The following is a 20,671-nucleotide window of genomic DNA, read 5'->3' on the forward strand; positions in this document are numbered from 1 at the left end:
CAGAGATGATCTTTTGTAGATGGTCTGTTGAGTTGTAAAGAGGGCCCCATGCACTATAGGAGAGCAAGTTAAAAACAAGAGAGGGGAGAAAGGGAGGGAGAGAGGGGAGGGGGGGGGGGGGGGGCGCCTGGAGGAAACAGAGGCCCTTGTTGGTCTCTTGCCTCCTGGGGGCATCCTGAATTGGAATGCCCAAAATAATCAGTCGCATAGCCATCAGACAGATGTGGAGGAGACCCGCAGGCTGAGGGGAGGGGGGGGATAATATTTCTTTCATGCAGGGATTTCACAGCTGTGTGTCAGATACATGGAGCTTTCTCTTCTCTCTATCATCGATATGCAAATGGTATTCTGTGGGATTGAATGAAGCCACTATCTGCGCGGGACTGTGGAGAGGCTTCGACACCACGACCCTGTTAATCTACTGCCAGCGGCTCAGCCCCCCCGCCCCGACTTTTGTTCGGCTGCTCAAGCTCTGTCTGTTGTGCGTCTCATAACCCTGAAGCGAAAACATTGCCTTGTGCGAGTGCTTGCCATCATAAATATATCATTCTTCTTTCTGCTGCAAAGGTTCAATCAAAAGCACCGAGCGTCTCTGCCAGCTGCTGAAACGCTGATGGAAAATAAGATGCTCACAACATTCGAGGGCAGCTCATCAACTGGGAGAATCTTTTATTTGAAAAACAACAATAAATGTCTCATTGAATATTTTCATATGCAAATGCAAAAACATTTGAAGCACTTAGGATTAAGGCTTATTTTAAAGGCACCCTGAGGAGTTTTACCGCCACTATTCGCACTGTGGAGCAAATGTTTTAACTGGCGAGTCCAAGTTTTGTTTGTGCCATGAACGTGCAGCAGGATTAAACCATCTGCAAACCACGAGGCCACACAATTCACAACCTGGCCCTCGGGTTTCACGCTCAGACTGCCGGCAAGCGAACACGAGTGTAGACACATCAGGATTCAACAACAACACAAAATTGCGTTTCAGCTGTTGAACCATGAGAATTGAAACCAAGCAACACACAGTCCTTTTTCAGTGAGAATATAAACAGAACTTTTTAAAGGCAGGCACATTAATTTGGAGAGGAAATAATTTGTAAACAAAATTTACAAATGTATAAAGTGGTTTGTGAATAAGTTATGTTTATTCTTTTTACCCAAAAAACAAATACCTCCAAATTAGAAAGATGTAAAACTTTGCTTCGTGTGCACATAAACACCTAAAACATATGAAAGTGTTCAGATTTGGATGATAAACTTTACAATTTCTATATGAATGAGTTGAAAAAGAAACAGACATTGGAGTTTTCGACCTGCACCTAAATGCAACACGGCAACATTTCAAAGCCATATTTTATTAGATTACCAGAATTTAAAGTTGGAAAAATACACAGAGAATACAATTAGTTTTTTTACCTTTATTCAACTCATTTTTATATATAATATTATTATATTTGTTTCTGGACAGGAGATAGAAGAAGCTTAATTGTTTTCTAATTCATCCGTCTTCGACAACACCTCTTCCCTTCAGATTACGTTACTTGTACACATGCTACAGAAATAGTTTTAAATAAAAATGTGTTTGTTTCACATAATAAATCAACGTCTTTTCCTCCTCACGCAGCACAAATAAAGCTGATTGCACTATTTGCGCTCTGCCTCTTTACGTATGAACCAAATATGGAGTGTGGCGGTTTAACATCTGCAGTTACGGGGGTTTGGCGTCACACTCATTGGCTCAAATATTGAAGCGCTGGTTCCTGGTTTGCCCCGCCCTCCTCTCTCTGAGGTACATGTTGACGTAGGAGGTTATAAGATCGTCCATCTTGTAACCCTTTTAAAAAAAGAAGACGCAGACGTGAAGAGAAACGGAAATGAAAAGGACAAAACTTTAACTTATAAGAGAGTTGGCCTCGTGTCTAATGATCTTACCAGCGAGGTCTCGCACAGGAACTTGCTTCCTTTGACCAAACTGCCGATAGTCATGTGGAAGTAGGTGCTTCCACTGCACCAGTTAGCGATGCGGTTGAATGGGTGATTTGCCAAAACATCCTTTACAAGAGAAAAGAAAGTTAACATGGGGGGGGTAAGAACAGGATGTTGACTCTTAAGGATTATTTTTGATAGATTTTTCTCTAACCTTGGTTTTAGGGTGGATGATTGTGAGTCCTTGCTTGCTGATGGCGATTCGCACGATATCTGGGAAATTTGGTTCTGATGTTTGCTGAGAAGCGAGTTGAGAAAAACAAATGAGAAAAACAGTTTTCTTCACAGTGACTCTCTGTAAGATGTGCAGTCAGCGCAGCGCGGTGACGGAGCCCGTGACAGGCCGCTGAAGCATCACATAAATAAACCACCCACCCAGCCAATCAACCGAGCGGACGGCAGATAACAAGATAAAGCGTCATGTGTGCCGCTTTCACTGACGCCCTTACCTTCACCTCGAAGAACGCACAGCCGAAGGTCGGCCAGCGACACACCGCCTTCAGAAATGCCACCTTGGCTTCGTCGACAGTCATCCCGGCTTGTTTGTTATAATAACCAGCGATGCTCTGAAAATTAAAAGAAGGAAAATATCACAGAACGATGCAACGCTCCGGTTTTATAAAAAAGGGGGTTTTGCACTGCGTTTTATGAGGTTAATGATTTTCGAACACCCCCAAAGCCTTCAGGCAAAAAGACCTCGAGCTGAGACAGAGATCACAGCAGCGACATAATGGTCAGATTGTTCGTATGAGCGGTTTAAAAGACAAGTCTGGTGATATTCTCTATTTCTCTTATTGTTAACAATTCTGTGAAAACATCAAAACGTCAGCCTCTCTCCTCAAAGGGCCTGCACTCATCAGTAATAATAACTTTATTCATGTAGTGCTTTACAAGAAAAAGTTAAACTAGATTAAAGAGCGAGCATCAAAAAAAAAGTGTAGGGGTGTAGACGTGGGGCTGAGAGCCACGGACAAGACGAGGACGTCTCAGACTCCTGCACTGTTGACCCTCAGCTCTCCACAGGGTCTGCTGACTACAAGACTCTGAGATTTAGAGCCGGTAACCAGCAGATCAGGGATTAAAGAGATGAAATCCATGAAGAGAAAAGCCCGTCATACCTTCTTCCACTCGTTCTCAGACGTGGCCTTCAGTTGGTCGGCCGGCACAAGCTCCCTCAGCATCTTGGGAATCATGACCAGCTGGGTCTTGTCATTGCTGACCTTTATCCTGAAGAGCAACGCCGCGATGTTGACCATCTCGTCTCTGGTGCTGACATGGTAGCCTCTCAGGTATTTAGGCAGCTCCTGGAAGAGAGAAGGGATGTTTTCTTACTCGGGCGAGCCACCCAGATATAAGTCCTGCCGAAATATAAGGAGGAGTAGAATTAGTTTTCTTAGACTTCCTTCAGGCACACTAGCTCTTAATAGATAGCATGCATTTTTTAAACAACAACAACAACAACAACGCAAGAGACCAAACCACAATCGAGCCTGTTCCCAACTCCAGCCGGTGGTCGGTGAAGCTGCTGACTCAGGTGATGGGAGCCGAGGGAGAGGCAGGTGCAGCCGGTCCCAGTGTGGGAAGAGCAATATGTCACCAGCACAAGTGTATTTCAGATCAGATGTTTCGTGTTTTATTTCAGATTTGGGCCCAAGTTTAAAGTTTCCTACTTGTTCATTCGTCAAAGTTGTTGAATAGGAGGAAAAATATAATAAAAGTTTACAGTCTGTTCTATAGGTCATGGCTGTGTGGTACTGATGCTATCTGCTCTGCATGTCAGGGGCCACATTATGTTCATGGAGAGATTTGTCTTTCACATCATGTGGAAAAAACTGATCAGCCTGGAAAATGTGATGGTGCCTGAGCTACAAACATTCAAATGAATGTACCTGAGGGAAATGGAAGATAAGATCTGCCTCTGTGTCTCTGCCAGGGATCACATTGAACCACAACTTCCTCATGAAGAACACAAGGTAGGATATGTTGACTGGCCCACCTGCACAACACACACACACACACACACACACACACACACACACACACACACACACACACAGGTTTTTCACAGGTAAATACAGAGAACAATCACGTGTCTGACTGTCTCTTTAATCACGTGATGTTTTGTTTTACCGTCTTTAATCCTCTTGGATTTCTTGGACCAGTCAGTGATTTGTCTCAGACTGTCAAAGAAGTAATCTGCGTCGTTCAAACTGAGGACCTGAAAGAAACAGCAAATACAGAAGTTGAGCTGGACAGTCGCATGAGAGAGAGAGAGAGAGAGAGAGAGAGAGAGAGAGAGAGCTAACAGTGCGACGTGTGAGGTTGAGAAAAAGTGACCTTGTCGTGTGTTTTGACAAAAATATTGAAGCCGTCCGCCGAGGCCAGGCCGAGCTTGTTGCTGATGTTCTGGATGAGATCCCTGATCCTGGTGCTGGTGGAAACCTCGAATATCTGCGATGAGACAAAAGGGATGAGAGTCAAGTGAAGACGTCACATGTAAAATTTAAAAAAATAGCCTCTTAAAATGTTGTGTTTCTACATTCCTATGTGCAGGCTCGTACCTCCCCTGTGTCGTTGGGGAAGTGGATTTTGTGGAAGATCTGGATGCTGTTCTGTTGGATGGCGTCTAGCTCCACCTGGTGTGGCGGCAGCTTCCTGGGCTCCATCCTGCACAGTGACAGACATTGTGTGACTCACGCAGTCTTGCTTCACTTTTTCATTTTGACAGTTAGTCGCAGGTCCGCTGCAGAGCAGGAGCTTCATCACAGAATGAAACACCGCGGATCAGACATAAGCCGTCATAACGTCGGTTGTACTGAATGTAAATCGTATGTATTTATAGAGGGAGGCCATGCAAATGCAGATGTTAAGTGCGGTCAACTCACTGTGAAGGTGATGGAACACATTTGTATGGAACTCTGTTGACGGTGTGAGAACTGCTGCTTTAAACTGCTCAACTCGCCCTCACAGAACATAGATCAAGTCCAAACACTGCAGCTCAGGTCTAATGGTTCAGCCTTTATGAAGCATAAGAAGAACCTGAGGCACAACGGCCTGACATTTCCTTTTCTCACCACACCGGTCATGGTGTCATGTCGTGTCGTGGTGGCTGCTAACGCTGCTCGTAGTGTTGCAACTGCCTTGTGCATTTTGTACAGCTGCTCTATAAATTATGTTGCTGCTGTTTGCACATACCCACTAATTGTTATTATGAAATAAGGGAGGAGCAGAAGCTCTCACCACACACTTTTCATCTCACACACACACTTCTTCTTGAAACACATGGAAACACAGCTCTGCGTTTGCCCCCGCGGTGGCGATGGTGTTGATCTAACCTCAGAGAGCTCTGCAGCCGCTGCAGGCAGTCGTGGGCCAGCGGCTCTCTGCGGCGGGACTCCAGAAAGCGCTGAGCGTGTCTCAGAAGAGACTGGCTGGGGGGAAAGAGGCCGCAGCAGAGCCACAGCAGCTGCCAGCCCTGCTCCATGCTGAACCTGCAGGACGGACAAAGACACCGATAAGCTTGTGATGAAACGGAGTCCTGGTTTGTGCTTTGATCCACTCTCTTGCACCGAAACCTGGGAGGGTGGTTCCATTTCACTTCCACTTCTGGAAAGAAAATGTCAGATTTGTTTTTTCTTTTTTTTTTGTTTTAACAGTTTGCGCTTCCTACTGTCTACATAAAGAAAAACACACAACGGAACAACAGTTCTAGCTGCTTAAATTCACAGATCCTGTTTGGATTTAGTTTGGTAAAGCTGACAATGACATAAAACAGAGAGAAGCTGGAAACACAGAACATTTTAAAGTAAAAAAAAACACCAAAACTCTCGATTTGAATTGAAAATCAATCAATAAACTTATTGTTGCATCACTTTATAATCTACAGTAACAGAATGGGACTAAACCCCACGGCCACTGCCTCATTATCATACGGACATGTCATAAATACAAATGTTACTGAAGCTGAGTGAAAGCAGTTTTTGAATGTACAGTAAATTCACACATTTTCTATTGTTCAAATCTTCAGTCTTGAGTCCATAAAGATCTATAAAGCCGAGAGCCTGACACGGTGACACGTACCGGTTGTTGTTGCTGCTCATCTGCTTTATTATCTGACAATAGATCTCGTCCCTAAGCGCCTCATTCTGCGTGGCGGGGCCGAAGATCTGGTCGGTGAGCTCCAGGGGACTCTGCATCTGCTTGGTGGGGTAATCTCCCATATATTTCAGGATGGGTACACAGCAGTCAAGGAGGAACAAACAAACATCCTGGTCTCATAAAGTTTGGAAATAAGAAAAGCTATGGCTGCTGCTTGCTACACTACGGGAGCAGAGGAAGTTTAGTTTGGTTAGCTTGGTGGGTTACGCTGTAAGCTTCCAGAGCTAGCTTCCGGAGCTAGCTTAGCATACTGCAGGGGGCTGTGTCGAGGGCATGAGTGCAGGCGAACGGGGCGGTGGTTTCTAGGATACTGGAGCACACAGTGAAGCCTTCTCTGTGCTGCGGGCCACCTGATGATCCTGCACACACTCGTCATATAGAAACCATTTGTTTTTGTTTTGGAAAGACAGGTCATGTCACTGATACCAGAGGGGTTGTAATAAAAACAGGTGACAGCTGCACAGCTGAGCAGGTCATGGCATTCAGTGTAGATTCTCTGTAAGGCCTGATTAAGCAGCTGAGTATCTGCTCTTTGCTTGAGTCACCTGTCAGGCGGCTCAGTAGATTTATAACAACACAGCCTGATACTCACTGCAGCGTAAAAACATCATTTAATGTTGTTGAAGGTCCCATATTTTACAAGTGTTGATCCATAGGAAGATATATTTGTGGTTTTAAGAACCAAAAACCATCTCAGTGTAGTTTTACATCTCCTCTCTCAGGCTTCTCTCTGGAGCTCTAGTAACAACAGGTCGGTGAGCCAATCAGAGGAGAGGAGGCTCTGAGCCTCTCTTCTGATTGGCTGAGTGTTTCCTTGAATGATAGAATAAGAATAAAGCAGATTTCAGGTTAAAACACTCAGAGAAACCAAATCCTGCAAGGTCTGGCTGGTGGGTCCAGGTGGGCGGGGCTTGGTGACTGCTTTGTAGTGACATCACAAAGTTACAGGAAGTCCTGACGGCTGGTTTTAAGGCTCAGTTTCTGAATACAGGCTGTGTGCATTTCTCTGTGGACTGAAGCTTTGATACTTTCACAGTGTAAATATAGAAACTAGACCTGATCTATAATCAATCAACACATGGAAATCTCACTTTATATTATATGTGACCTTTAAATGAGGAAGGGACGCTCATCCACATTCTGTCAACATCATGTTTGTTGTTATTTACTGCAGCTGGTGGAAAACTAAACCCTGTAAATAGATAAATAGATAAATCAATGGTTTTAACTGCACTGATCGGTATAATGCAGGTATATATAGGATATCAGTGAAAGCCAGACATGCTTTGTGGCTCAGCTCGGGGTTGCCCACCAGTTTCTTGAGGAGGGGCTGTCTGATTGGCTCTCTGGAGTTTGCCCACAGCCTCTCAGGAGCAGCATTCCTGGAAATCACCTGACGGTTAACGTCCTTAGTGGGCTGCCTGCAGGATGAAGGACACAAGAAGCAGATGCTTGAAGTCAGCGTTGTTGTTCAGTTCATTTTCCTGCAGACATGTAGTAAATCAGCGCGTTTTCCAGATACCTGAAGTACTCCAGGGAGAATTCCTTCAACGTGGCAGGAGCCTGTCTCTCCACTGTCCCCGTTTCTTTCTGGTTTGCCTGTATGATGGTCTTCCTCTGGTTAGGAGGCAGGCTGAGGAGGCTCTGAAAATAAAAGAGAACATGTAATACTCCACAGAACCGGGACACAGTCGCTCACACGAGAAAAGACGTTGTCACTGGCGCCTGCGTACCATGACCTCGTAGGTGGGTTTGCTGAGCGTTGGTAGGATCAAGATGGAGTCAGTGGGGATGGCTCCTGTTTGTTTTGTGCCCTCAATCTGGCCCTTTATCCAGCCACCCTGCTGAGAAAACTCATCGTCTTTGATGATTAGAATGAGCTCTCCTTTCTTGAAGCTGAGGAACGTGGGGTCATCTGCAGGGGAACAGAGGAAATCGGCCAGTTAGCAAATCAGCAAAAGTTATCAGCGAGAAGGGATAACGCAAGAAACACTCTCTGACCTTGTCTGTCGACCTCCTTCAGGGCCACGGCGTACTCGGATCGCTCCGTCAGTCCACTGAGGAACATGGTGACCAGCTCGGCCATGTCGTCAGCTGCAGATCCGCTCAGAGTGAAGTCTCCTTTCAGCGTCAGCAGACACACCGTCTGGCCCGACGCTTTTCCCTCCCTGGGCGGGCGTCGCAGCCGAGTCAGAAACACAGTATTAAATCATGTAACTGATGATATGTACTAGGGCTGAACAAGTAATCGAGATATTATCGAAATCGCAGTATGACAAACTGCGATATCCAAATTGCAGGAGCTGCAAGTTTTTGACAAAAGGTGGTGCTACAGAGCCGCCCGGCTGAACTTAAAAGAACTTAAAAGTTTGAGCAGCCTGCAGTTTGTAAAACTCAGAACTTCATTAGGTCTTACTCGACTGGTTAGGACCTGCGATAATTATCATTATCATTATGACACTCAGCAGCCACGGGCTCCTCTTAGCGACCGAGTGAGGATCTGAACATGAAGCTGACTGATAATCAAAGATATCAAGAGTGATGCCAGCTTGAATTTCCCGCCGTGTGAAATGTCATTAAGGAATGGGAACACCACACAAAACAACGCCCCGTGTGACTGCAAAGAAGCAGCGGGAAGCTTGCCAACTGTTTAGCATGGAGGTGGAAATATTCTGCTTTTGGGGGGTTGTGTAGCAACCGGAGGACACAGGAAACCCTGTACAGACGGAGGGAAGAACCGGTTCCACTAAATATCAGGACTTTCTGAATGGATCAAGAAACATGAGCTGAAGATTTAGGAAAGGCCCTCACTGTCCCCATGTTTCCAACATCTCCATCATCACCTAAAAATATCTCTGAATCTCAGAACTTGTACCGAAACTTCCTGAGAAGCTGCGAGGGGAAAGGCCCATCTTTAATGTCTGTGTGCTGCATTTACTTAATTTCCCTTTTAAAAAGCAACACATTGTGTTATTTGCATTTGCATGCAGCTGTATAAGGTGCTCCCTGCTCCGACGCTGCACCTGGACCAATAATTAACTGTCTCTACCTCACAGTGTTGACTCCTGTCACTTCGGGGAAGGAGAGCTCCAGCAGCCTCTTCTCTCTTTCATCCAGGAAGGTGATACCAGTCCAGTTTATGGCCACAATGAACTTGCTCTTTGGCAGCGGAGGACCTGGATACGTCCATAGGAAAAAAACAAGCCAGATAAATCATGAGTCATGGGAGATATGATTAGTATATTCCTGTCCAGCGATAATGTGTACCGTAGAAGAGGCTGTATCATCACTTTAGGGCTGCAGCTAAACATCATCCTCACCATCAGTTCATCAGTTGTTCTGTTGATTAATTGATTAGTCTATAAAACGAATCAGGAAATAGTGACATGTGCTCGTTACAAGCTGCCGGAGACCAAAGAGACGTCTCTAACCAACGATCCAAAACTCAAACATGCACAATTTACGAGAGAAGAAGTTTCTCTTATTATTGATACAAAATTGTTGATTTGTTTTTGTACCATTTCAAAATAAAGCATAAAGACGTATTAGTTGTTCAACAGGAGACTCCTGTAATAACTTTTGTAATTAAATTTGAGCTGTGAGGAGAAGTCCTCAGAGCTCGTCCTTACTAGACAGCTCAGATGCATGTATGTATGTATGTATGTATGTATGTATGTATGTATGTATGTATGTATGTATTTACTTTTGCAAACAGAGAAGGAGGGAATGTTGTTCCTAACCCACTTCTTCCCTGCTAATCAACTGCTTTGCTGGAGTCTTAACCCCGGCGGTACGGCGTCTCTATAAATAGCCTCGTATTTTCCAGTCTGACATAGATACAAAAAGCAGCAACAGCTAATTGCTCAAAGGAGGTTCGCTGCCGATCATTAAAAAATGTTTGTCTCTACATCGCTGAGGAAAGTGTAGAAATGTCTGTGTTGTCCACAGTTTATGTTCTCAATCGACATTAAATCAATTCAGTTCTATTTAGTAACTTATCTCAACGGTCTCATTTACTGTCACTATAACCATTCTGCATGAATGTAAATGAATGCACTTGCAGCGATTTGTCAAGCCGTAGATTGTTCACACACACGAGGACAGTAGAGCGACGCTAACAGACCTGACAGCTTGACCACTTCAAAGAACCTGGAGAAGAACATGGGCCACTTCTTCCGGGCGTAGTCGACCACCTCCGCCTTCACTGAATCCGTCTTCTGCCTTGAACTCAGATATGGACCCTTTAAGAACAACAGACTGGAATCAGAATCTACTGAAGCACTCGTTGGAGACAGATTGTGATGGGTTAAAACTCTCTACGCGACGCGACCGACCTCAGCGTGAGCAGTGCTGACCATTTGCACCCACTTGGCCTCCGACTTGGCCTCCAGCAGAGAGCTGTTGATGCAGTCCTGAACGGCTTGTTTCACGTTTTCTGGGCCGCTGTCCGAGCCGTGCTGGACGTACAGATGTTTTGCAGCGAGCTGAACAAGATCCTCCTCCTGTGTGAAGTGAAATGTGGGAAGATTTATTTAAGTGCATGACTGGAAGTTTGGAGGATTCTTGTCGAAGATAAACCTCGATGTAAACCCTGCACCTTTTCACTCTGGTACTCTCCAAACTTCAGGCCGTGGACGATCTGCCTGTAGATGAGGTCGGTGCTGATCTTGTCCTCATCACAGTCGTGCCAGGGGGTGAACACCTCCTTACGGAAGAAGAGACGCCAGGGAGCGTGCTGCTCCTGCCCCCCCCTCCTCTTCACTTCCTGCTCACACTGGGAGATTGCATCCATCACGTGGTCCCGGCCGCCGCCCAGAGCCCACACCTTCAGGACACGTCAACAGTTGTTAGAACAAAAACATCAAGGAAAGAAAATATTACTTGCTTTAAAAGTTTTCTGAAACATTTCATATTCATATTTTCACAATATGCAGGATGTTTAAATGTGGGGTCTTTTGTAGGTATTCGGACAGTGTGGCGGACACACGTCTCTTTAGGAAGTGCGACGCGTCATGACAGTGTTGGCTGTGACTGCGTACCTTCTCATACAGAGCCACGTAGAGGGAAAAGCCGAAGGTGTCCTTGAGTTGGACTTTGCTGGAGAGGATTTGGCAGATCTCTTTGGAGGTCGATGCGGAGTCAACCGGCAGGTTTATTGAACGCCCGTCCATCAGTATCACGGACACAATCATGGGCTTTTTCGTCTTGGTTGCCTGCCAGAGGACAGAGAAATGACCCTGTTCACTAACTGGAAACGAGACCTTCTATGAATTAAAATGTGAACGGTCGATTCACCCAAATTATATTTAAATTACATTTTCTCGGTTGCCTCTGGAGGCGTCTAGAGGTGCATACAGTTTAGGTTTAATTAGTCCTGGTTTATAAATAAACTGTTCACTGTGAGGTCTTTCCTTAAAGCAAATTCTACCTCCACCGGCATCAGACATGTCAGATATAAAATAACAGACAAATGAAACTGTTTCTCTGCCTGGAGAGAAAATATATGCTTTTCTTTTATTTGGGTGAAATGACCCTTTGAATATTTGCAAAAACGCGCATGTCAGTCTCAGTACCTGCAGCTCCAGCCAGGCCGGAGGCTCCCCTCTCACTCCATTCATCACTGTGCGCCGCAGCCTCTCAGCGCAGTAGGAGGCGTAGCCCGCCGGAGCGGAGCGGATGAAACTCTGCAGATACTGCCGAGACGAGAGATAAAAGGCAACGAGCAAAACGTCACAGAGAGCGAGCACGAGCATGAGAGTGAAGTAGCGAATACAACTGCGGTATTTACCCTTATGAAGCGCTCGCTCGGCGGGAAAACGCCCAGGCAGAGGGACAACAGGATCCAACCACGGAAATAGCTGTTGCGATTGTTGTTATCCTGAAGCTGTTTGCAGATCTGACTGTAAATCTCGTCCCTGGACGGACAAAGAGACAGATATCATGTATCATGAGAGAGTTTTGAATAAGATACTGAGAAGTAAATGGTTTTAAATGTGCAGCTTCTTGAACCTGAGGTCGTGTCTGACGATAGCATATCCCACAATGATGTGGAGTTTTTCCAGAGAGGTCAGCGGCCGGTCCAGAGTGGGTCCTTCTCCAACCATCGGGTCGCTGTCCTCCTGCACAGGCGGCAGGGCGGGAGGCTTGGACACTTCAGTCTGCTCCTCTGACTGGAAGGAGAAAATAACTTCAAAAGCCAGGAAACAGCAACACTAAGTTCAATTATTATTATTATTTTTTAGGCTTCCAGCTCACCTCCTCCATGATGATGGAGGGTTTCCTGTAACTGGGAGTAGATCTCGGGGGAGCGCTTTCTTGAACGGTGGATGCTTTTCTGTTTCTGGACAGCAGGTCAGTGAAAGTGGATCCCTTCCTCGCTCGTGCACTTCCCTCTGGTACAGTGTACACCTTCGGGTTTGGAGCGGTCTCGCCGGGCGCGGTGGAGGCCTTCCTGTTCCTCGTCAGCAGGTCTGTGAAAATGGAGCTCTTTCTGTTCTGTGTCGGCTCCTCCGGGACTGTGGAAGGCTTTGTGTCCTTTTTATTCCTCAGCACTCTCTACGACAGACAGAAATGACATTTGTACAATTCATGTCATTTTACAAACCGAGGAAATATTCAAAATGTATCATGTCTTGGGCTTTGTAAGGATGCTTACCTGGTCCAGGCCCACCATGTGGCTGAGACGCCTGTCCTTTCTGGAGAGCAGGTCCTGCGGCAGAATGCGCTCCTGTGTGGAGGTTCCCTGGACCTTCACCTGCTTCTTTGGCTCAGGAAGGTCTCCCATGAACCTGAGAATGATCCACCACACTGTGAGCGAAGCCTGGAGAAAACACAGTAACGGGAATGCTGTTAATGAAATAATAAAGACTGAAAAAGAACTGGAATGATGAAACTCAAATGGTCTCAAAAGGAAAAGCACCAGAACATCTCCCTCGTCCTCGTGGTAGAGTAAGGGCTGCCGGAGCCTTTGGCGGATGTGGGTGTGGGTGGCTGCACCCTGGAAGTACATGGAGGCGAACTTGGAGAAGGAGTACTCATCCAGGTCGTCGTAGTCTTCTTCGGGAAGATCTTCCTCCATGGGGACGTCGTCGATGTCTATCTCCTCGGTTATCATCTTTTTCCCTTCCAAGTTCTGAAAGCAGACACAAACACACGGTGACCGACCGTCTGAAGGGAAAACTAAATGTCTCTGTGTAAAACCTTTGGTTCCCCAACCTCAAATCCTACAGGCGCTCGCCCCTCCTGCCCTCCGATGATAGTGGGCAGGAAGCCAAAGATGCTATCCACCATCTCCTGGTCCGTGACGGATTCTGACTGAGCTTTGGTCTCCATCTCTTTCTTCTGCCGCAGCACTTCCTCCAAGCGTTTCTGCCTCTCCAAGATGGACTGCTGCTCCGCCTCTTTCTCTTTAGCAGAGAGGTACATCTGAAAGAAGGGGTGTTTTGTAATGTAGAAGTACAGAAGATAAAAACCAGGAGGGACTTCATAATTCACGATATTTAACTCACATCTCTTTTCATTTTTTTGAGAGCTTTCCTTGCCAGCGCTCCTCTGGTGTGCGCCTGCAGGAGGATCACAGCATCTCTCTTGCGCTTCCACTCCTTCCTGACCAGGTATCCTCTGGCTCGGGTCTGCAGCACGAGAGCCGCCTCCCGCTTTTTCTTGTACAGGAAGTGGAGCTGGCGAGAGCGAACCTGCGCCTGCAGCCTGGCAAAGCCCAGCTGAACCTAAATACACAACATAACAGATGGGTTTTTTTTTTTTTTTGCAAGCCGGGCCTGAATCTACACTTGGATGAACACTATATTAAACAGCGACTCACCACTTTGTACAGTTTTCTGCCCTTGTGTCCTCTCCAGTATTTCTGAATGACGAGAGCGGCGGCCTTTTTCCTCAGGAACTCTCTCCTGTGAAAGACATAAAACGTACAGACGTGTAAACTGCAGATCACAACAACAACAAACAACACATTTTATAGATTTTCTTTTTCTTTTTTTTCCCCGTACCTGTATTTGTGGCCTCTCAGGACTTTCTGGATCAAAAGTGCTTTCATGTTGAGTTCTTTCATTCGCTCCAGTTCAAGCATTGTGTCATGGATGTCCTGAGAGAAAAAACCAGCAGCGAGGATTATTTTATTATTTTGTTGGACAAAAAATACTCATACCTATCAAAGCGCTTGAGCAACTTGAATATTGTTTTTTTTTGGAATATTGTAGGCTTCACGTTTCGGTGCCATAATATTTTTATATATATTTTTTAACACCATGAAATGTAGAATTTTACATTCAATATACTGTATAATTCAGCATGTATAGGAAATTGCTGAATTGACACAAATCCAACAAAAAAACCCAAAGAAATTGAAAACAAGAATGCTCCTCCTGGTTTAACTAATGGTAAATTATACAAAATGGAGTAAATTAACTGCATTATATGATAATTGTAACAAGTGTTTAGAGGAAATAAGTTTGACTTTTCTATCTAAAAAAATATTTAAAAATCAAGGAAATCCATACAGTATAAATTGAGATGGATGGTTTATAAGTAGATACAATAAGTAATTCAGTTATTTAAAACATTTAAATTATTTTTGGCTGTTTTATGATTCCATACATCACCATCACTAACAACAGGGTTGTATATATATATATTAAAAAAGAAAAGAAAAAAAGCCGCACCTTCAGGAATATCTTGGTCTTGCCGGTCTTCCAGTCGCCCTCTCCAGCGAGCACGTTTTCACAGATGCTCTCGCAGCATTTCTCTTTACTTTCCTGTAAGAAAGAAACATTTTCACGCATCCCCAAACGTCTCAGGTGCAGCTGCGTTTGAAAATGTCACTTCAGCATCCCGATTTATTGATCATCCAAATGTTTCTGTCTCTCTCGACGTTACGAGTATCTCAAACAGATCTTACAACCATGATCTTAAAAAGGTGTGAGGGTGAAAATGATCATTAAACCCTCAGACTCACCGTTTTGGGATCACAGATGGACGTTTTCAGAAGGACGCGGTAGCGGTCTAGAAACTCGCTGAAGGTGTAGCGCACAGGATACCCGGCTTTCCGGATCCTGATGGTCTCCATCATCCCCGAGTAGCGGAGCTGACGGATGCACAGCTCTCTGTCGAACAGCTGAGACACAGAAGAGAGGAATCTGATTTACTCACACAGAGTTGTTTCAATAAAAACGTGAACCGGTTTGTGGACACAGCTTCTCTCTCCTCACCATGGGCTTCTTGAAGTCGTTGGGTTTAATGCAGCGGATGAAATAGGGTTGGCACACGGTCAGCGTTTTCATCAGGGAATCCAGAGACTGGCGGAACTGGCCCGTCAGAGTCGCCACATGCTTCTTGCTGTCAGATGCTTGCTGTCAGACACAAGTGATTCCATACATTAATGGTATTTTTATACTTTCCAGCTGATTACAGCTGCGTCTGGCGCTGAAGCTGAAGGCCGCACTGACCCGGACGCTGCTCTTCGGCGTGATGATGACCATCTTGGGGTTGGCGCTGCTCTTGATCGTACCGGACTGCAGCTCCTTGTGAAACACCAGCTTGAGGAGTTTGTTGGTCGAGGTTTCCACCAGCTGGATCAGGTCTGAGCTGAGGGAGTCACGGTTTTTCTCGAGGAAACCTCAAAACAAAGACGGACGCAGATTAGAACATCACACAGGATGAGCAGAAACGAGTTGCTGCTTTTAAAAGCTTGAGAATTACCGTTTGAATCATAGTAGACCACTCCAGCAAAATGCTTGATCCCAAACTGTGTCTCATAGTTGTTCTTGGGGGGGATGTAGATTTCCCCTTTTCCATGGACCTGATTCATTTTTTGGAGCATGGTGGTGTCTGTGCCCTGAAGATGAACAAGAGAGGTTAAAACCTGCTTTGCTCTGTCACAACACAATGTTGAAAGGCGCAGAGAGGACGGAGACCTTGGGGAAGTTGCTCTCCTCGTCAATAAGAGCCAGCATGTTCATGGGTTTGTTGGCCAGTACGTCCAGGGTGCCTTGGTTGTCTTTGTAGTCAATGTGCTGCCAAACAATGTTTTCACGGGCGTATTCATCCTGCTCCAGCTTGAAAACGTGCCTGACGAAAAACTGCTGCAGCTGCTCGTTGGCGTAGTTGATGCAAAGCTGCTCAAAGCTGCAGAAGTTCAACAAATCCACCAGCATCGAAAACAAGAAAGGAAGATGGATCAAGTCTCAACTTATAAAAAAAATGTCTCCTGTGTCTGAAAACAGCCACAACAAAGCTCTAATATCATGAGAAGTGCTGCGATCACGAACCTGTTTTTGGTGAAGTTCTCAAAGCCAAAGATGTCTAACAGGCCTATTGACTGTCGGACCTCATCCGGAGTCTCGGGCGGCTTGTAAATGGCACCGTTGATTTTGTCCACGATCCAAATGAAGAGTTTTCCATAAATAGCCTGGATACATAATAAAAAGAACAGCATAATATTATATTATGATATTATATAATATATAATAATATTATACATACTATTATATTATTGTAATAATATTGACAAAAAAATACTAAATATCCAAATATGTACAACTTACAATGCTCATAATTTTTCTAAATTCTGTATTGAAAAAGGTGGTATAATAATAATAAGTAATAATAACTAAATAATTCTGGTAATTGCTAAAAATCTCTATTTGGTATTAATCATTTTGAGGCTGTTTTTGTTGTTATTTATTGTAACTTGATTTTCATTTTAAAATGCCAACAATAGATGCCCAGATTCTTGTTTTCGTTGTGTCAAATGTGACTTGGTTACTTTGACAAAGGCGTCCCTGCCATCCACGGCCTGGGCAGAGGTCAGAGGTTTGGTCACACTTTCCCTGGTGGTCATGAAGGAGCGCTGCGTCAGACTCTTCTCCACCGCTTTGGGATCCACCTGAGGAAAGAGACGTGGTCATCTCCGCTCTTTTTATTTATTTCCATAAAAAAAAACACACAAAGGAATACTCCAAATACCTCCAACAGCTGGCAAGCCATGTTCAAATGGGTTGATATGCGGATGTCACAACCCTCCAGGTTATTTACTATGGTGGCTGAAATTATCCAAGAAAAATGTTCCTTATCTTAAAAGATGCAATTATTTTATTACATATGAGAGTGATATTATTATCTAGTATCTACACACATATCTCTTTGCAAAGTGTCCTTACCTTCAAAGTCCACGTTGCCCAGGTGAAGGATGGCGGCGAGCAGTTTGGAGATTTCCCAGGAGTCGTTCTCTGTGAACGTGAGGATCTTCAGAGCTGAACGGAAGTGGGCGTACTCCTTCACGTCATCCCGTCCTTCGCAGCTGGTGCAGTTACCCTGGTGACAGCATCACACGGTTTGAAGCTAAATATCAGCTTTCATCTGGTTATCTGTGATTTTCTTTCTGTGCATTTCCCTTCAAAATCTCATCAACAAAGACAGACTTTTGTTTCAAATTTGAGTTTTCGAAATGATGTCGGTACCATGGTCAGATAGTTGTACTCAGCAGCGCTCCCAAGGGAAAGAATCTTCTTCTGCTCATCTGACATGCCCATCAGCATGTAGTAAAAGATGTGGTAGTTTCTTTCCTCGGGTGCCTGCACATGAAAACACATGTTCTTTAATAAAAAGAAATGACTTGTATCACTCCACTGCTCCTGGAGACATTCAGGTGACTGATTTCCCCACCTGACGACAAACTCTGGACTTCTCCAGCAGGTACTGCTCCACGCGGGCCCCGTCAATGGCCCCGCCTTTGGTGAAGTTGACGTCGATGTACTTCCCAAAACGGCTGGAGTTATCATTGCGGATGGTTTTTGCGTTACCAAAAGCTGAGAGGAAAATGTATGTTTGATGAAACAATGGAGGATTCAGCTGATCGTGAAGACTGTCTCGTAACTTTATGATGGTGTCGTGCTCATACCCTCCAGGATCGGGTTCGCTTCAAGAATCTGCTGCTCGATCCAGGAGTGCTGTCCGCTCACAGCAGCCAGGAACTGCAACATCAACTTGGTGCTCTCAGTTTTCCCTGCTCCCGACTCTCCACTGATGGAGAAAATAAAGAATTATTTATCATTTCAATTCCTCCCTGCCCTGGAAAGATTTCTGACCTTCTAATGAACATCTGGTTCAAACCACCTGCAATCTGGTTTCAGATCTGAGCATACTACCATGTCATCTGTCTCTTGTGGTGCATATGTTTTTAAAGCGCCACACAGATGTAATGTTTTTGACAAAACTGCCCTTAGCTGGTTCATAAATTATTACACAACAAATCTCAATGTGTTGTGGCTGATGGTGTGCAACCTAAACTTTGCAGCATTCAGAATGGGGGTTCCACAAGGATCAACTTTAGGTCCTGTTCAATTCACAGTTTATCCTGTATATTAATAATTATCTATTCCATTTGTACGTAGATGACACTATTTTATATTTGACAAATACAGACACAAGTGTTTGTGCACTTAATACACTGGAGCACAGTTTTGATTCTTTACAAAGAGCCGTCATTTATAAAGCACTGATTCAAAAGCTACGTACGTATCTGTCCAACCTTCAGAAGTATTGAGACTGTGTGTACACACCACACAATGCAGTCTGCTCTTAAATTTACCTTTGGCCAATCAGCTTCTAGTTTCATTTTGCACACATTGAGGGAAAAGAAAATCTAAAATTGTAATTTTGAGAATAAATCACAATATTTCAATAAAAAAAAGTCGTAATGTTACGGGAATAAAGTCATAATTTTGGGTTACGTGTTGTTTTAGAGGGGAAATATCAGAAGCTTTAAGATGAGCAATGTAGAGCATCTTGTGAATTTCTACTTTAGCATAGGTTACACAAATACTTCATCTTCTGGCTCATCATCATCACCATGACCATCACCATTTTTAAAGGAATGGTTTGAGACTTTGGGAACTATTTGCTTACTTGTTTAGCGTTAGATGAGAAGATGGTACCACTCTCATGTCTGTGTGATAAATGTAAGGCTGCAGGTAAAACATATTTACCATACAGACATAAGAGTGATATCAGTCTCCTCTAACTCTCTGCCAAAAATCAAAATGTGGTTGTACTTGTCAATTTCTTATAAAAAAAAAAATAATATGACTTAATCATAGATCCTGTTTCTCAGCGAGTTCTCCCTGTATAAACAAAGGTTTCAGCCAGTCAATCAATTATTTGCCACAGTCCAAATAAAACTGAATCAGAGTTAGTCCCTGCACATCCCTGCGGCCTGTCAGCAGCCGGAGTCGCACCTGATGACACAGCACTGGTTCTTGCGGTTGCGGCGCATGTTGAAAAAGCAGCTGTCTGCGATGGCGAAGACGTGTGGCGGCAGTTCACCCAGCCGTCGATCTGTGTACATGTGCACATGGTCGGTGGTGTAGATGGGCAGCAGCTGGTAGGGGTTGACCGCAACCAGAATGGAGCCTGTGTACGTCTTCAGACAGAGAGGGTCATTAACTGTCACACAGTGGCACATTTAATAAGTCTGTGTGTGTGTTTACATGAGAATAGACAAGTTATTATGGTTGTAAGCACAACATCAAACCAATGACCCCTAATGACCCCTTGTTTAGTCACGGTAGCAACGCACGGGATGCATGTTCTAAATATATTTCATTGGATTTAAACTGTGGTTGACAATATGATTTGCAAGTACAAGACAAAGGAATATCAGTCGTAGTAAATTTTGCCCGCCAGCATTTCAGCAGTAGTATTTTTATATACAACAAAAATGCCCTGATTCATAACTGAACACAGTGCTGAGCTTTGATGCAGTGACACACAAACACTGGGACGTTTTTCTTTCTTTCCGTCCAACAGAGGCTCATTCGTCTCTATGGAGACAAACGGCACTGTGATAAACTACAGGCCAAAGTCTAAGATAGAAAGCTATTTGCAGCGGGGGGGGGGGGACACAGAGGAGTAAGCGTTTCCACGGCAGGTTATAGGCATCATAAAAACCAGGTGGTTGAGAGTGAAAACCGGGGAAATGAAACCTACATAGATGATGCCTTCTTTGTGTCGCACCAGGAGGTTCCTGAGGAGACCCGCCTCGTTCAGATCCCCCAGCCTTATCATGTCATTCACGCCGTTCACAGAGGTGGGGTGCATGGCTCGGATGCTCCCCTCCGTCTTCTTGTTGATCTTGTGCTCCTGTGTGCATGTTATGAAAGAGGTTGACATTACATTGGAGGGCTGACACTCATCTTCCAGGGACCTGACGGCAGCAGGACTGTTAAATGGTGTTTTGCGTACCTTTCCTTCATCATCGATCAGCTGGAGCTGCCCCGTGTCCGTCAGCTTCACCTCCGCCCCGATCGGCACCCCAGCCCCGGAGTCCACCCACACAAAATCTCCCTGGTTTTGGAAAACAGAAGTTGTAGTAAAAAATTAAAAATAAAATAAGCAGGCCTAACGAATTTTAAAATTAAGATTACAAATTACAGAAATGCTCTTTCATACCTTACTCAAATGCAGCATGGTGAAAACATGGATCAAGTCTGTAAAGACAATGACAACATTA

General features: G+C 44.7%; 2 protein-coding genes across 2 annotated transcripts; both read right to left on the reverse strand.

Moving 5' to 3' along the window:
* Positions 1-649: 649 nt before the first annotated feature.
* On the reverse strand, positions 650-16,357 carry LOC130171480 (unconventional myosin-VIIa). The gene is made up of 36 exons (XM_056379515.1): positions 16,077-16,357; positions 15,862-15,997; positions 15,609-15,778; positions 15,372-15,512; positions 15,119-15,277; positions 14,826-14,918; positions 14,154-14,248; positions 13,970-14,054; positions 13,656-13,874; positions 13,363-13,572; positions 13,067-13,279; positions 12,803-12,967; positions 12,403-12,702; positions 12,157-12,317; positions 11,936-12,062; positions 11,721-11,840; positions 11,187-11,360; positions 10,745-10,972; positions 10,482-10,649; positions 10,271-10,388; positions 9,197-9,323; positions 8,149-8,315; positions 7,881-8,062; positions 7,670-7,791; positions 7,414-7,568; positions 6,070-6,223; positions 5,325-5,480; positions 4,551-4,656; positions 4,327-4,440; positions 4,120-4,207; positions 3,879-3,985; positions 3,108-3,293; positions 2,439-2,555; positions 2,144-2,227; positions 1,936-2,055; positions 650-1,837 (listed from the first exon to the last, which is right to left on the reverse strand). Exons 1-36 carry the CDS (start codon positions 16,314-16,316, stop codon positions 1,742-1,744), a joined length of 5,403 nt encoding a protein of 1,800 aa, XP_056235490.1. The 5' UTR covers positions 16,317-16,357; the 3' UTR covers positions 650-1,741.
* On the reverse strand, positions 16,352-20,628 carry LOC130170871 (unconventional myosin-VIIa-like). The gene is made up of 11 exons (XM_056378562.1): positions 20,611-20,628; positions 20,404-20,505; positions 20,149-20,301; positions 19,398-19,582; positions 18,062-18,183; positions 17,827-17,969; positions 17,622-17,735; positions 17,322-17,475; positions 17,128-17,204; positions 16,928-17,047; positions 16,352-16,570 (listed from the first exon to the last, which is right to left on the reverse strand). The coding sequence occupies exons 1-11, from the start codon at positions 20,626-20,628 to the stop codon at positions 16,352-16,354; spliced, it is 1,407 nt and encodes a 468-aa protein (XP_056234537.1).
* Between the last annotated feature and the right edge of the window lie 43 nt (positions 20,629-20,671).

Source organism: Seriola aureovittata, chromosome 6, assembly GCF_021018895.1.
Source record: "Seriola aureovittata isolate HTS-2021-v1 ecotype China chromosome 6, ASM2101889v1, whole genome shotgun sequence".
In the NCBI taxonomy this organism is placed as follows: domain Eukaryota; kingdom Metazoa; phylum Chordata; class Actinopteri; order Carangiformes; family Carangidae; genus Seriola; species Seriola aureovittata.

Excerpts from the sequence above, each read along its gene's own strand:
- LOC130171480 (XM_056379515.1), bottom strand. The coding sequence starts at position 16,316 with ATGCTGGTGGATTTGTTGAACTTCTGCAGCTTTGAGCAGCTTTGCATC. Across the intron at positions 7,569-7,669 it reads TTCTCCCTGGAGTACTTCAG|GCAGCCCACTAAGGACGTTA; the intron begins GTATCTGGAAAA and ends TTCATCCTGCAG. Across the intron at positions 2,228-2,438 it reads GTGCGTTCTTCGAGGTGAAG|CAAACATCAGAACCAAATTT; the intron begins GTAAGGGCGTCA and ends CTCGCTTCTCAG.
- LOC130170871 (XM_056378562.1), bottom strand. Across the intron at positions 17,970-18,061 it reads AGCGAACCCGATCCTGGAGG|CTTTTGGTAACGCAAAAACC; the intron begins GTATGAGCACGA and ends TTTTCCTCTCAG. Across the intron at positions 17,205-17,321 it reads GGGCAACGTGGACTTTGAAG|CCACCATAGTAAATAACCTG; the intron begins GTAAGGACACTT and ends GGATAATTTCAG.